Source organism: Phodopus roborovskii, unplaced genomic scaffold (genome assembly GCF_943737965.1).
Source record: "Phodopus roborovskii unplaced genomic scaffold, PHOROB, whole genome shotgun sequence".
NCBI lineage: Eukaryota > Metazoa > Chordata > Mammalia > Rodentia > Cricetidae > Phodopus > Phodopus roborovskii.
The window spans coordinates 2532474-2549873 of record NW_026126636.1 but is presented as its reverse complement, the minus strand read 5'-3'; the positions used below and the strand labels follow the sequence as shown (position 1 = coordinate 2549873).

Below are 17400 nucleotides of genomic sequence, written 5' to 3'. Positions count from 1 at the left end.
TAGCGCCACAGTGACAAAGGCAGGGAGACAAAGAGACAGAAAACAGACATGCAGAACAATGGGAGACAACAAAGGGCCCAGCAATAAACTCATGCAATGACGGCGACCCAATATTTGACAAAAGCATCAGAAACGTGTGTTACACACACACACACACACACACACACACACACACACACACACACACACGCGCGCGCGCACGCCTAAGCAGTAGTGGCGCACACCTTTAATCCCAGCACTCTGGAGGCAGAGGCAGGCGAATCTCTGTGAGTTCAAGGCCAGCCTGGTCTACAGAGTAAGTTCCAAAACAAACAAACAAAAAAACCACAAACCACACCATCTATGGACACCTGCGAGAGGGGAACACTTCACACACAGCACAGGTACACTTAGGAATTTCCGAACAGAACCCTGACAGATTGCCACCCCCCCCCCAATGACAAATGTGATGACATGAATTTAAAGCTTGTGCACAGCAAAGGAAACACATCACAGAGCAGACACAAAGGCCTACAGGACGGGAGAAAATCTTTGCCAGGTACATCTCAGATGGACAACTGATATCTAGAGCACATAAAGAACTATAAAAACTGGACACCATAAAAACAAAACCACGAATGAATCAATAAGTGGGTTTATAAACCGTTGAACAGACAGTTTTCAAAAGGAGGAACACAACGGCTGACAGATCTTTTAAAAAGTGTTCAACATTCTTAACCATCAGGGAAACGCAAATTAAAGTGACTTGGAGATTCCATTTCACGCAGGACACACTGGGCATCATCAAGGAAACAAGTGTCAACAAATTCTGGAGAGGTCGGGGGCAGGAGGAGCCCTCGTTGACTGCTGGTGGACTGGAAGTTGGGACAGCCACTGCAGAAACCGGCATGGAGGCTTTCCAAAGAATTAGAGACACATGCCCGAGAAGCCATTGGCGGTTCACGCTTGCTGGGGCGGGCGGATTGATTTTCCTCGATGGTATAACCACTGCTAAGTTGCTTGTGCTCCAGTAAATGCCACCCACAAGCAATTATGCAGGCAACGACGATTTAACTCCGTGGGTCACAAACAAAATGAAACAAAACAAACCAAAGAAAAGATGTGATCAGCACACAGGAAACTTGTTAGGAAGAAAAGGTTTAGCAGAGACTGGGGGACAATGCGGGGTGTATTATACACACACATGAAATTTGGCAAAGAATTTTTTAAAAGAAAATTTCTTCCTCAAAAGTACTCATCATAGGATTGCTCGTCCCGTCGGGCCGTCAATAGCATCAGCTGATTTTGCCACCTGGCAGGGGTACGCAGTTCACTGATGGCCCTGATAGAGGGACTGCTATCACCCACGATGATGAGACCCCTGACCTGGGCTCACGCCAGCAGTGAGGGGACAGAGACCCAGCTCTACCCTCAGCATCCTGACAGGGTTCCTTAAATGCTCAGGGACCCTGACGCTTGCCAAACCAGGGTTTGTGGCTTTGATGCTGAAAACAGCTTGAGGATTAGCCAGTTGATCAAGGCAGAGCTGGACATTAAAGTTGTTAAGATAAACTGTCAAGAAGGGAGGGCGAGCACACCCAAGACACAGATCCCGGATGCTGTAAGAGCGCTCGCTGTACACTGTGCCCCATGGTGACTGCCTGCAGGTGTCGGAAGCCGTGGGAATTTCTCGGGACACTGCCTGCCTCCTTTGCCTGTTTCCCTCTTTGAGAGTTGGGAAGACAGGTTGGCTCCGAAGTGCCTGGAATGGGATTACCATCTGATAAAATAAAACCAGAGGCGATGGGAGTGGAGAGAAGGCTCAGCAGTTAGGAGCACCGGCTGCTCTTCCAGAGGACTCCAGTTTGATTCCCAGAGCTCACGTGACAGCTCACAACTATCTCTAATTCCAGTCCCAGGGAACATGGAACTGTCTTCTGACCTCCGCAGGCACCAGGAACACACACAGTATACAAGACATTCATACATTTAAAATTATGAGCCAGGTGTGGTGACACACGCCTTTATCCTGGCACTGGGGAGGCAGAGCAGGTGGATCTCAGAGTCTGAGGCCAGCCTGGTCTACAGAGTGAGTACTCTGTCTGAAAAAAAACAAAAACAACAAAAAGCCAAAAGGTGTGTGCATGTGTGCGTACGTACACACACACACAGAGACACACATACATATACACAGACACACACACACCATACACTCACGCGCGTGCGTGCGTGCGTGCGTGCGCGCACACCCACACCCGCCCCAATGCATCAGTGCAAAGCAGGCCTTGCCTGATGGCAGAGGAATTACAGCACCCAGACAGGAGCAGTTACGATTACCTTGCAGGAGGGTCGGCGCTTGCAGCATCTGCTTGTAGTATGAATAGTACAGTCCACACTCCGTCCTGAAGGAGATTTCTCGCTCCACTTCCTGAAACAAAGTGAGAACTACTGGGTTTACTTGACCTAGTTTTGTTGAAACACCCACCGTTACTATAGAAACAAGATGCAGAACTACAGAACTTGGGAGGGAAAAGATACTCTGCAAATTCCAGAAATCCCGCCATGGGGAGGCATGGAGGCACTTGCCTACGATCCCAGCAGGAGGCGGAGACAGGAGGGTCATGACTTCACGGCTGGTCTGGAGACTAAATGGAGAGATCCTGCCTCAAAGCCACCAAAAGAAGGCTGAGGATGCTGATGCTGGGCGACAGGCTGGATATCCAGGGGCTGGGTCATTATTCTCTCTACTTTTAGAGGTGAAACCACTTTTAAAACCAGACAGAATTTGTTCTACTTAAGTGGGTAATTCAAAGTTCATGGTTTCACACAAATTACAACAAAACAAAATCAAACAAACAAAAACAACAAAACCTCTTGAAAATCACTAGACCCAAGTAATAATAATAGTATCTCAGAGCAGTGGGGAGGGAGAGATGGTTCAGCAACAAAGAGACTGTAGACACATTGTTTTTAAAGGAAGTATAAATGATTTAAAAGACTTTAATCTATGCCATCACAGACTCCTTTACGCCAGTGTTCCAAAAGCCAGGTCCTAGAGCTGAGATCACACTGGAAAAAAAGCAGTGCCATACACGTCACCACACACCTCAGGTAGCCAGGCGAGGCCATAAACACACACACTGGCTGCTAAAGTCCTCATGTCAGGACCACGAGTGTTTCAGAGTCATAAACACTTATCTAAAAAAACCATTTATGGGCTGGAGACATGCTCATCAATGGTTAAGAGTACTGGCTGCTCTTGCAGAGGACATGTGCTCACGACTGTCCAGGGGGATCTGCTGCCTCCTTCCGGTGTCTGTGGGCATTGCATGCACACGGTACACTTAGAAACATACAGGCACACAGTCATACACAGTAACATTAAAAAAAAACAATAAATTTTTAAAAAGGAGAACCACTTGGGCTATTATATTCAGACCTGTGAATTAATGTGTTTCTTCTACTCATCCTTTAAAAATACTATGAATCTGGGCCAGTGAGTGGGCTCTGCAGATAAAGGTGCTTGTTGCCAAGCCTGACAACCTGAGTTCCATCCCCAGGATGCACAGGGTAGAAATAGAAATCAGACTCCCATAACTTATCCTCTGACCTCCACACATGTACCCTGGCAGATACGTGCTCCATTCATCATGCATGTATACACGGGATGGGGAGGGGAAGAGATGCAAAGCTTAAAAAAATAGAGTAAAATCAGCCTGGTCTACAAGAGCTAGTTCCAGGACAGCCTCCAAAGCCACAGAGAAACCCTGTCTCAAAAAACAAAACAAAACAAAAAAATAGAGTAAAATATACAAACACTAAGAACCCACTCCCATGCTTATGTTAAAATCACTAGTGAAATATTCCTAATAACTAAGAGTGTGCAAACACAACCTGCTGAGATGGCTGGGCAGGTAGCCTGCCATGAAGCCTGATGACCTGAGTTCCATCCCCTGAGCCCACACGGCTGAAGGAGAACAGACAACTCCTACAAGAGGTCCTCTGACCACCACAGATATGCCACGATACACCACAACACACACACACACACACACACACACACACACACACAATTTAAATGGAATTGCATAAGAATGTCAAAATATCCAACTATTGACTCTAGGATAAACTATCAACTTGTATTTACTCCTTCTAGGAACACGTGAGGACAAACTTTATATATGCAACGTACTTTCATAGAAAATGAACATATCTTGGGGGAAGTTAAGCATTAAAGCAGAGGAAAGAGGGGAGGAGGAATGAGGGAGAAGTGTGGGAGGGAGGGAGGGAGGGAGGGGGGAAGAGGAGGAGTCTGCTAGGCACAGCGGCTCAGGTCTGTAGTTCTGGTACCCAGGAGGTGGAGACAGAAGGAAGGACCACAGCTAGAAGTCCGGCCTGGGCTACACAGTAATATTTCATCTCAAAATAAAAGTTTTAGAAGGGATGGAAGTACACACTTTTAATGCCAGCACTCGGGAGGCAGAGGCAGCAGGTGTGAGTTCGAGGCCAGCCTGGTCTATAGATCAAGTTCCATGACAGCCAGAGCTACACAGAGACCCTGTCTCAAAAAAACAAAGTAAACAACAAAGAGGTGCTACAGAGTGCCCGTAAGTATACACTAGCCTGGCCTGCACAAGGGTTTGATCCCTGTAGTGCAAAAGCAAAACGAGACAAAAGCCCCACACGACACTCAGCCTCAGCACCCCTGCTTCATGGGAAGGACTCTGGGGGCCAGCCCCCCTCCTCAGCTTCCATAGTGGAACCGACTTCTCAACCGCCCTAGCCATCTTCCATCTTTTGGAACACATGCTCTGTTGCTTTTGGTCGTATAAAACCGAACTGGTACCCTGCGGTTCTGTGCTGTCCAAACTCCCACTCAGGTAGACAACCGTGGAGGCTGCCTATTGGTGTTAACTGAGCAAATACTAGCTTTTGTCCGTGCAAAAGAGTAAAACGAAAATAAACCCACATTAAGTGTAATTACACCCCTCTTTTCTTCCAGCTGCCTCGCAGTGTTTGCAGGGCTGACTGCCTTCCACAGGGCAGCCTGACTCCCGGAGGGGGAGCCAGCGGTCAGTCACATCTTTGGGTTTCACTTCCTATAAAACTGTGAGAATAAAAAAAAAAAAAAAAAAAAAAAAAAAGTCTTATAAAGATGGGGGGGGTTATTCAGTGTAAAAAGTGGAAAGCTTTCTTATGCCCTTCCTCCTCTTTACAACATCCAGAGCAGTAAAAACCAAAGGGGGATCTAATTAGTAAAAAACGCATTCAAACATGATTAATTGGTAATCCTGGCACCAGCTGTCTAGAACCAAATGCTATCCTTTATTAGACAGACACTCGCAAGTTTTACATCTGCTTCGTGCTACGAGAACATCTGCTTCACTCAAACGCTTTCCCAGTTCTACAGCAATTTATACTTTGTCTGGTGGTTTGCGCCAATGAAAATGTACATCCGTAGATGCTACCCTCCGCAGAATGCAAAGCGGACAAATATTCCACAGTTTAATTTGCATAGGTTCTGAGGGGAGAGCAGCACTTGCTGGAAGAATTGTCTGAAAATAACGACGGAAAGAAGAAAGACAGATGAACGATGAACGGAATTCTTTTTTTTTTTTTTTTTTTTTTGTTTTGTTTTTTTTTTTGTGAGCATGTGTGCACGTGCACACGCAAGCATGAACCCACAGAGCCAGCAGAGGGTGTCAGACCTCTGGATGCTAGAGTTCCATGCAGTTACAAGCAGATAGTTAAGGGTGTGGAAACTGAACTCGGGCCCTCCAGGAGAGCAGCAAGCGCTCTTAACCTCCAACCCATCTCTCTAGACCCGTGAACTATAGTTTTAAAGATCCACATCCCTAAAAACTCTGCAGTAGTAGCTTGGATAGCAATTTACGTACTAAAGGGGAAAAACAGCTCCTGGTCTGTACCCCAGGGTTGTGTGATCAAGCTTCTGGATATGCCTGAAAGGTTATCAGGCCCTTGGAGACAAATGACACCCAATTTGGGAACACATCAAGCTCAGTTCTTAAAATTTCACATCAGTAACTTTCGTTGATAAAAACTGTTCCCTCCCTACCCCCCAATAATTAAGATGCTGGGAATGGAGAAGCCAACGACCCATTTACTCTCTGAAACGCTGTTTCAAGAGTTAGGCTAACAAATCATCTCACCAAGATATGGGAGCTCAAGGGAAGACAGCTGTGCAGAGAGCCACACTGGGAACCATGTCCTTGGCAAACGTATTTACTGCACGTACATGGTTTATTGTCTGGTTAAATTCACATCCATCTGTTAGGATGTAAGGATTCCTGCCCCCAGAGTTGATTAAAGCTGTGACACGTGACAGCTGACAAGCAGCGTTGGTGAGAAGGTTAAGTCTTGCAGGCTCTACCAGCTCGCACTGGGCCTGCCTGGAAGCCATCAGCATCTTTGGATTAACCCTGGCTATTCCAGGGACACCTCGCTTTGAAGAAGTGTGCAAATGCCACAGGCTGAAACCTATCACGGCAGGCAAGCTGGTGAAACAGAAGCCCAAGGAAACAGGCTTGGAAGAAGCCAAGGGAGCCGAGCAAACAAGGCGGGAACAAAAGAGGGCTAAGAATCCAGCCCTAGATCCAGAAGAACAAGAAGGGACGGCGCTTAAGGGAAAGGCTCCTGGAAGCCTAGACGTAAGTCTAGTTCCATCCAGATCCAGGGGAGTCTAACCCAGTCCTCTAGCTTCCACAGTCACCCGGTATGCACATGGCTCACACACACACACACACACACACACACACACACACACACACACACGTGCAGGCAAAACACTCACATGTGTAAAATGAAACTAAGAAACAAAACAACTAAAAAAAATGCTGCAAGTAGCTGGGTATGGGTGTGGTGGAGCATGTCTTTAATCACAGCACTTGGGAGGCTGAGGCAGGTGGATTGCCATGAGTTCCTGGTTTGCACAAGTGAGTCCCAGGCTACCCAAGTCTAAATAGATGAACCCTGTCTCGAAAAAGGGAAAGGACAGAGTGGTGAGGAGGTGTCTGGGCAGAGATCTGCAGGTAACCGTGGGCCAAACGGATACCTGAGGGAAAGGCCTGCCAGTCACACAGCAGCGTGCGTGAGCACCAGGGACAGCCGGAAGGCGTGGCCGCGTGGGTGCGGTGACTGTAGAGGAAGAGCGGGCACGAAGGGCAGGAGCAGGTAATGGAGGGCACCCCGTCTGCTCCCAGCTGTTCTTGAGAGCTAGGAAGGGTTAAGTGTGCAGAGGGAAGTTAGGAGTTTGTTTTTATACCAGGTGACTTATATTTATTTAGAGACAGAGCCTCACTAGCAAGCTCAGGCTGCCTGGCACTAGGATTATAGACATGTACCACCATGCTTGCACACACACACACACACACACACACACACACGACCCTATATAATACATCCACATTGTAAATGTGAAGATTTTTATTTATGTGTACATGTGTCTGTGCCACATTTGTGCAGGTGCCCACGATGGCCAGAAGAAGGTGTCAGATCCCAAGGGGCTGGAGTTGCACATACTCAGAGTGGTCCAGCCTCAGAAAGACAAAGAGTGGCCGCATTTGCTCACACACAGAGCTAGATATACCACAGACATATGTGAGATGGGAAGCAGAAGGGTAGCTAGGTAGGGGGGGTGTTGGGGGGGGAGGGGAGCAAGACAGGACCGGGGCAATCAAACAACAAATCCAATCTTTCCATTTTCCCCTCACACGCGGACAATATTCATGAAGGCAGAAGCAGGAAGAGATGAGCAGAGTACAGGAGATGAACAGAGCCTAGCACATTGACAGCATGTGTGACATTTCATAATGAAAGCCACTGTCTATACTCGTTTTAAAAAATAAAGGAACAAGCCTGGTGTTGGTGGCGCACGCCTTTAATCCCAGCACTTGGGAGGCAGAGGCAGGCGGATCTCTGTGAGTTCGAGGCCAGCCTGGTCTACAGAGCTAGTTCCAGGACGGGCTCCAAAGCCACAGAGAAACCCTGTCTTGAAAAACCAAAAGAAAGAAAGAGAGAGAGAGAGAGAGAGAGAGGGAGGGAAGGAGGGAGGGAGGGAGGGAGAGAGAGAGAGAGAGAGAGAGAGAGAGAGAGAGAGAGAGAGAGAGAGAAAGAAAGGCACAAAGCTGAGCTTGCATTAATGTGTCACTGTAGTGACCCAGGCTGAGAAAAGGCAGTCTCCGGACAGTCAGCTTCTGGACACGGGGTGTTCAGGAGTGGGGTTTGCTGAGGGACTTCATGTAGGCTCTGCCAGTCAGACATGAAGTTGTGAGCTACAGGTATGGGGAAACATCAAGGCCTGGGAAGGGCCAGGGCTTTGGCCTGCTGCATCTGAAATGCCCACCGGACACCAGAAGAAGGTGGCCATCTAAGGGTCTGGATCAGGGTTTCTTACTGGGAGTCACCAGCACGAAGACCTTAGAAGCATGGATAGAAGAGACCTGGGTTCTCAGGCAAGAATAGGTCAGAGGCTGGGGAACAGCCTTAGAAGACTCGAGGGCTCAGCTGCAGAGGCGGGAGCCAACTCCCAAAGGACGTGTCCTGCAAGCCAGGACTGGATGGCAACAGACCAGGCTGACTGACTGCCACCGAGTTTAGCACCTTGGAGATCACTGGTCATCTCACTACGCGCCTTTTTAGAGCAGGGCTATGCACTCAAGCACAACTGGAAAGGGTTCCAGAAAGAACCACAAGAGATGAACAGGGCCTACAGGTAATTAAAATGAGACAGCAGTTCAAAAGGGAAAAGAGGAATAGCAGACGCGTGCCCAGATGGGAGCGGACGTGAAATTGTCAACTGCAGAGCGCCTGCTCTGGCAGAGACGGAGAGAAGCCAACAGCACAGCTATGTGCACATGAACCAGCTGGGCGTGGCGGGAAGGCTCATCCTCCAGGGCACAGGAGGGCTGAGGACTGAGGAAGGCCCGCTGGTAAAGATCCGAGGGAGGAGCTGGCCCTGTTAGCACACACTCACCTCAGCACTGCGGAGGCTGCGTATCCGAAACTCAATGTGCCCAGTGTACATGCAGCCATTTGTGCACAAACTCAGGGTTGTGACAAATCCAAAATGCCCAGCGATCATGGGTCCTAGATGGAGTGAGTCGCCCTATTCAGCTCTCACACAAAGATGAACAGAGGAGGAAGAGGACAGGGGGTGAGTGTAGCATGGACATCCACTTCTGACATCGGCTGCCCCCACTCTACTGTAGCATGGAGAAACAGTGATGTCACTCAATCCTTTTGAACCTCAACTTCTCTTTCATAAAATACAATACACACTATGAGGAGGAGGATTTCAAGAGCTCAGGGTATAATCTATATGTTACATACATACATACACATATATATATATATATATATATATATATATGTACATAAACATGTTTCCTCCAGGAGCAACATTCCAGCCATGGGTAGATGCTAAGTAACACAGGAGTACCAGCTGCAGTCTTTGTGTGTTCTAGAATGGTTTGAATGCTATTGGAGTATTTGGAGTATTTTGTTTGTAAGACTTTGGATGGCTACAGCTATGGCTAGAATCTACCAGTGAGGGGCTGGGGGCATGGCTCTGAAGTAGATAATTTACCTAGTGGGCAAAGAAAGCCCTTACTTGCATCCCTAGTTCGGGAAAATTCTTCATTAAAAAATAATAATAATAATCACTAGTGCTTGGTATTTTTAGGATAAAGGCCAAGTACTCACTATGAAAATTACAGAAATTGTTTTCTGGGGCTACACTTGGCGATTGCTACCTACCTAAGACCTCAGATTTGCATAGACAAGCTACCTGTGAAGTCATGACCTGCTTCTGGGTTTTAGTTTCTGTATTTCTATTTTATTTCGCCCATCTTTGTGCTTTGGTGGATAAGGCCACACTGGCAGTTTTCATTTCCACCAAATGTTTGCCTGTTTACTATCCACTACTTAGTTGTACCCCCCCATCCGTCCCCCCCCCCGCCAGATTGTTCATGTTCCACTTCCACAAAGGAATATTCCATTCATTTCTGGGTACTCACTTATCCTATATTATACTATTTGAAACAACAAAACTCTGCACACTGCTTTGAAATGCATCTCTGCTTTCTAGATTTCAATTTCTAATTTCTAAATATCCAGCATTCATTTCCTCTGTGCTCCAAGAATTATTTAAGGAATACTTTTAGGCACTTACTGCAATGTACTAGGCCCTGGGTTCAATCCTTGGGGGGGGGGGGCGTAGAACAAAGGGAAAGGGGAGGAGAGGAAAGGGGAGGGGACGGGAGGGGAGGGAGGAGAGGGGAGGGAGGGAATGAAACTTTTAAAATTACAAGTAGAAAGGATGTTAGTTTTAGTTAGCTTGAATTTTCATTTAAAGGAATGAATGAATCAAAGAGACAAGTGTCACATTATCCTGAGGTCTATTTTGTCTGCTAAAAACAAAACAAAACAAAACAAAACAAAAGCAAACACTCTGGGGAGCCAGAGAGATGGCTCAGCAGTCGAGGGCACTTTCTGCAGACCCCAGTTCCATGCCCAGCACCGACAAGGGCGGGCTCACAATCGCCTGGCACAGTTCCAGGTGATCCAATGCCCTCTTGTGGCACCTGGGGGCATAGCACTCGTGTGTGCCTGTATATACACACGCCTAATCCTGCAACTTAAAAATAATAGTTTGGGAAGTTGGATATGGCAGTGCACGCCTGTGAGTGTGAGGCCAGCCTGGTCTACAATATGAGTTCCAGAGCAGCCAGGAGTAGTGAGACCCTGTTTCAGTTTGAAAGAAAAAAAAGTAAAAAGGGTTTGGATATATTTGATAATCGTGTGTTCCTGCATTTTATGCTCTGCTTTTGAGAATGCATCTTTGTGTCTGTTTGTTATCTCTCTCCCTCCCTTCCTACCCCCAGTGTGTGTGTGTGTGTGTGTGTGTGTGTGTGTGTGTGTCCTGCTTTGAATTAGGGAGGTTTATAGGGTGGCCTTAACTACGACACAGGACAACTTATCTACCTCTCTGTGTGTTATCTACTGATGCTCTGTAATGAGTGATCATGATCATATGCTGTGTCATCTTCTCCTGTGCTTTTGAGGCGTTTTCTTTCATAAGCACACCTATGGGGGGGGGTGTTTTGACAGTGTCACCATGGAGCCCAGGCTGGTCTTGAACCCAGGTCTCTCAAGAGTCCTATTTCCACTTCCTAAGTGCTAGGATAACAGGGATGTATTATCAAAACCCAGATCTATTTGTTGATTTATCAAGTGGTGGTTTTTGAGGCAGGGACTCATGTAGCCCAGGCTGACTTCAAAATCTCTATGTAGTTGAAGACGTCCTTGAACTTCTGATCATCTTGCCTCCACCTCCCAGTGCTGAGGTCACAGGCTTGTGCCACAATGCACAGCTTATATGATACTGGAGATAAGCCAGTGTGTCCTGCATGCTATGCAAACACTCTCTAAGCAAAGACTAACAATTTGAAACAGTTTGAAATAAATATATATATTTATAGATATATTTTGCTTCTAGCTATAAAAGAGAATCCAGGGTGTCTCCACTCCCTTTTTTTCCCTTTCACGTGGTACGTTACTACCATACCATTAGTAGTCACCGTCTTACACAATCATTCATTACTTCATTACACATGTAAGCCTGCACTGCTTACATCCAATACACTCTGTGCTGTGATGCTATGTAGCCTTGGTCCTACAGTAAATAAATATAAGTTCCACTGATAGCGTTTCTGACCTTTTTTTTTTTTTTTTTTTTTTTTTTTTCTTCCATTCCACATATATTTATTTGTTTTCCTTTTGGGATGAAGTCTAGCTATATAGCCTTGGCTGGCTTGGAACTCACAATGTAGACCCGACTGACATCAATTTGCCTGCCTCTGCCTCCCGAGGACTGGGGTTAAAGGCATGCACTGCCATGTCCCACTTCTGTCACTGTTTAAAACCTCGTCTAGAGCCTGGGTTAAGTATTTCCTCTTTCAATTTCTTTAGTAGCTTGAAAATAGTTTCCATTCATGGTCCCTGAGTTTCACATGTGATTATGAAGAAGTTGGAAGTGAGATTAACCCCTGACTCTCCTCTTAGGTCATGTGATCTATAATGCCAACTGGTTGCTTCATTAAGTCCTGCAATCCCCCACCACCACCTCTCACTCTCTGAAACTGAGGGGCTGTGTGTGCCACCAAACACGCTATCACTTAGCTATCTTCTCCAGGCTCAGTCTTAAGTTTCATACTGCTGCATACTTTTTATTCTTCTGTGCACACCTCATGCACATGGAGTTGAGTAGACAACTTTGTAGAGTTGGCTCTTTTCCCTCTTTACATGGCTTCCAGAAATCAAACTCAGATCATCAGGCTTACGTCCAAAGAGCTTCTACACACCAGGCCATCTCAGCGGCCCAGAATTAGTGTGTGCGTACACATACATATGTACATACACACATGGTCTCATGTACATCCATACACACATGGTCTCATGAAAACACACACACACACACACACACACACACACACACACACACACACACACAGAGTCTCATGTATCCTAGACTGGCTTCAAACCCATTATGTAGCCCAGGGTAACCTTGAACCTCTGATCTTCCTGCCTCTTCCTCTCAATTGCTAGGGTCACAGGTCTTCTCGGCCACATCACGTTTTCATGGTGTTACAACTTCAGGCTAACGGTTCTCCTGGGTTAACCCTCCTTAGGACCGACAATGTCCTTTCGATTTGTATGCCCAAATTTCCCTTACCCTTGAATTTTCAGGGCACACACCTGTGCCACCCTTGCCCTGCTCTTTTGTTGGGACCCCAGTGCTGCGTGTCTGCTAGTCTTTGTCTTGCCTGGCAGCCTCTTTCCCGCCAACGCTTGACCAATTTCACCCCACTTGCTTCCACTGACATGCCCATCCAACTCTGTCTCTGTGCTGTCCGCAGCTGCAGCTGCAGGGTGCTGAATCCTCTTTGGTCCTACTTTCTGTCTCTTTTCTAAATTCTGCTGCCTCTTGTTTCCTTTCCCTTTGTGGCCTTCCTCTATCCCTTTGAGAGCTGGCTCAGTGTAGGGTTGCTATTTCTGTGAAGAGACATCATGACCACAGCAGCTCTTAGAAAGGAAAACATTCCACCGGGGCTGACTGACAGTTTCAGAGGTTCAGTCCATTATCGTCATGGCAGGTGGCATGACAGCGTGCAGGCAGACACGGCGCTGGAGAAGGAGCTGAGAGCTCTGTGTCTTGATTTGCAGGCAGCAGAAGTGACCTGTGCCACACTGAGTGTAGCCTGAGCAAAGGAGACCTCAAAGCCCGCCTCCGCAGTGACACACTTCCCCCAACAAGGCCGCATCTCCTAACAGTGCCGCTCCCAGTGGGGCTATGGGGCCATTTCCTTTCAAACCAGTAGGAGCAGCTGCAGGGGACCTGTGCCCACACGGAGGCTCGCACCCACCCTAGCACCAGTGTCACGTGATCTGATGCCCTCTTCTGGTACAGACAGGCATGCAGGCAAGCGCTCATAAACATACATTAAATTTTAAAAAGTCTATTTCCCAAGCTGGCAAATATTTTTCTTTTGGTGACCCGGTCCCACCGGGTAGTTGAGGCTGGCCTTAGACTCTGTCCCCTGGCCTTAGCCTCCTGAGTGTGGGGTTCCAGGCCTGCACCACTGTGCCTGCTCTTTGTGATATACTTGGTCTCCAGCTTCAGGTCTTTGCTGTAAGGTTTTGCTGGCTTCTTCTTCCCCTTTCTCTTGCTATGGCTTCACACCCTTCTGCTAGCCCCTTCCGGGATTAGTCATTGTGAATGGAACTGACAGGTTCTTTCTTGATCAGTTCTTCCCAAAAAGGCTATGGTGGGGAGAGGTGAGGAGCATACTCAGGCCAGCGGAAGTGGCTTTAGGATAGAGGTTGCTTTTCAACAGTGATTTCTTAACCTGCCCTGATGGTACAGGCCTTTAATCCCAACACTCAGAAAGAGTCAGAGGCAGGGAGAAATCTGAGTTCAAAGTCAGCCCGGTCTACATGGCAGGGCCCAGGTCAGCTAGGGCAACACAGTGAGACCTCAAGAATGATTTCTTTAGTTTTCCCAAGTATAGTGAACAGTGACTGGCAATGCTAGGGTTGTTCAAACTGCAGGTCCTGTTCTACTAAATCCCACATCCTACCGACACGGTCAAACCCTGTTAGGGCTCCTGGCAAACTGCCTAGCTCCGTTCTCTCTCCCAGATGCACAGCTAGGAACACCGCTCTGTGGTTCTGCGTGCCCGTTCCCACGGCCCCCATGGGTGGGCATGCCAGTACCTCAGGCCCATCTCTACACTCTGCATCTTCACCGGAGGGCAGAGCTGGAGAGCCCTCACTCAGGACTTTTTACACTCCTCTGGGCCTTCCAGATTTGCCTGGAATTTGGATAATAGGCTTCTTAGATTCAGGAGACACAAAGTCGGGGGCGCAGTGTGGTAGACTAGCTTTGCATGCGCGAGCCTTAGAAGGAAGGAAGAGAGGGAGGGAAAGGAGAATCCAGCTCTCTTCATTTTCCTTAATTGTTCCGACACAATTTCAAGACGAGGAGAAAGTGACATGTTTTTACTGCCACTTTAAAGTGAGAAGTTAAGTAAGTAATTTTGGGAATTTAATGACACAATTAGAAACAATCTAACTCTCCAAAATTGGGGCGCGTTCAAAGAGTGAAATAAATAAGAGTATACGCATGTCAAATCTGCAGAATTCTATAAGCACACATTTTAAACCTAATAACAGGGCAAGCTTTGTGAAGACATGTCACTGTCTGGGTAAAAAGTGTATGATGTGACACCAGATATGGCAAATTGTATATATGATATTAGGTTTGCTAGGTAAGATACATATGCATGTAGGATGAAAATGGAAGGGAATTTTTTTTTTTTTTGGTGGTGATGGCAGAAATGAAACTCAGGTATGCACAGACTAGCCAAATGCTCTACCACTAAACCACATTTTTACCTTTAGCACTTAAAAGATTTTTCCCTTTTTGTGTTCTCTCTCTCTCTCTTTCTCTCTCTCTCTCTCTGTGTGTGTGTGTGTGTGTGTGTGTGTGTGTGTGTGTGTGTGAAGAGACAGAGAGAGATAGAGCAAGAGGAGACTGAATCCCAGGCCTAGGCAAATACTCTACCACTGAGTTACATCTCTGACCTTTTTATCACTTCGTTCACATTGAGACAGGGGCCTGATAAGCTGCCTGTGCTGGCCTTAAACTTACTCTGCAATCCTCTGCCTCAGCCCCCTGAGAAGCTGGTCCAGCCAGCTCTGAAAATGCTTTTTGATAAAAGTCATTTGTACTGAAGCTGGGTGATGGGGGTGCATGCCTTTGGGCCTAGCATTCAGAAGGCAGAGACAAGCTGGCCTCTGTGAGTTCAAGGCCAGCCAGGGCTACACAGTGAGGCTGTCAAAATCATAAAAAGTGTGTATGTGTGTGTTCCTAAATACACAAGTACAACCTGTTCAGTCTCTATAATGTTATTTTTATGTATGTATTCAAGGCTGACCATTTGATATTGATAATCAATTGGTGTGCCCTTCCCTATTTATAGCAACAATTAATAAAAAAGAAGCCATGAGCTTAAGCATTTGGGAGGGTTAAAAGGAAAAGGAAGGGTGAAAGGGTGAAATGATGTAATTATAAACAAAAAAGTTGCAGTGATATTTTCATCTGAAAGTCTGTTTCACCATCAGAGTATAGCATTATGAAAACAACAAATAAGGCATAATAAATGTTCAAGAAATAGAAGCCTAATGGCAACATAGCTTTCCTATAGCCTCTGTGGCAGAGGTCATTAAGATGCTCTGGCTGTCCCCCACTTGCCAGGACTAACAACATCCCCCTCAGCCAAGCTAAGCTGCTCCTTCTGATCCAGCTCCAGGCAGACAGATCTTCCCACCAGTCCTTCCGACTCCTCTGCCTTCCCTTCCTGCAACCCCAGAGGTCCGCCCTGCTTTAAACACCGCCTTATTTACTTAGCCCCACTAATGCACTGGGCTTTAAGGGCAATGCAGCAAGTAAGAATGTAGACTGTGCCCTTTGGGTTTGTTTTGATTATGATAAAGGACAGTAGAAAAGGCGGGCTGCATCTTAAAGGCCAATTTAAAGCTAAGGTGTTTACTAAGGAAAACAAAAACAAAAACATAAAACGTACCAGCACATTGCAGACATTCAACATAGGATATGTATGTTTTTAATCTGTGACAGTTGAAGTCGTGTGGCAAGGAAGATAAAGTAAAATGACTGAACAGGAGGAAATAAATCCTCTACCCTATAAACGAGGCTGAGAAGGGGTTCAAAATAGATTTTCTACACTGCTTAAGCCAGTATCTTTCCCTTCAGTTTTAACGTTGATGTCGGATGGCTCCCAATTTTCAAACTCTAACACTGTAAAGGACACTCCCACATGCAAAGGACACTCTGAAGTGACTGCCACACAGTCTAAGTGAGCCTGGCTTATGCTCTGAGTCCCAGTCAAAAGTGACTGAGGTGACACCGTCATGTCCTCATCTTAACCCGGACTCCAATCTCTGTCGGCTCAGACACTTCTCAGCCCCAAACGCCCCTAAGGACCATGCCCTCTTGGGCAACACATTTGGGATTTTCCATGACCCTAACCATAGCCCAGATGTGTAAGCTAAACAACTGATGTGCTCTGGGAAAAAAAAAAAAAAAGCTACAGGTTTCCCCTGACCTACACCTGACAATGATGTCATAGTGGTGTTTGCCTTTAGAAATGCTTTACCCCTGAGCTCTGGGCTTTGGGGCCAAGAGTTCTTTCAAGCGAAAGCCTACTCTTGGTTGTCAACTAACAAAGACCTCAACTTGGCCTTCTACGTATGGCAGTCTGTGACTTTCTCACCTGGGCTGTTAATACCAGGCCTACATGTAGGGCTGGGCACTGAGCCTGTCTTTCAAAGGAAATAAACACGTAGGCACATTGTATTGAGGTAGGGCGCCGGGGGTGGACATTTGTAATCCCAGCACTCAAGGTTGAGTCTGGAGGACCAATAGTTGTTATGTTTTCTTAAAATCAAGCCAGAATTAAATCAGTACATCATTCGGAACACAGAAACTCAACACGTGAGCTCTTTATCTTACCAGGAATTATTTTTGGTATCTGAATAATCAACAATTCCAAGTACTCAAAATGAAAATATTTTCACTGAAAAATAACTTAGTACCAAGAGTATTGGTGCACACCTTTAATCTCAGCACTCAGGAGGCAGAGGCAGAGGCAGAGGCAGAGGCAGAAGAATCTCTGAGTTCCAGGCCAGCCAGGGCTGTTACACAGAGAAACCCTGTGTTGAAACAAATAGACACTGCTTGAATAGAGTGGGGGAGGGGAGTCAGTGAGGCTCTGAGCTCAGTTGTAGCCTCCACAAGACAGGGGGTGGTGGGTGGAAGAAACC

At 46.7% G+C, this 17400-nt stretch overlaps 1 protein-coding gene across 1 annotated transcript in view; it reads right to left on the bottom strand.

Moving 5' to 3' along the window:
* Dpy19l3 (dpy-19 like C-mannosyltransferase 3) overlaps positions 1-17400 on the bottom strand; it is a 70446-nt gene that overhangs the window by 42630 nt on the left and 10416 nt on the right. Inside the window, exon 4 of the mRNA XM_051206960.1 lies at positions 2317-2407. Coding sequence (XP_051062917.1) covers positions 2317-2407 — 91 coding nt within the window. The remainder of the gene's footprint in view (positions 1-2316; positions 2408-17400) is intronic.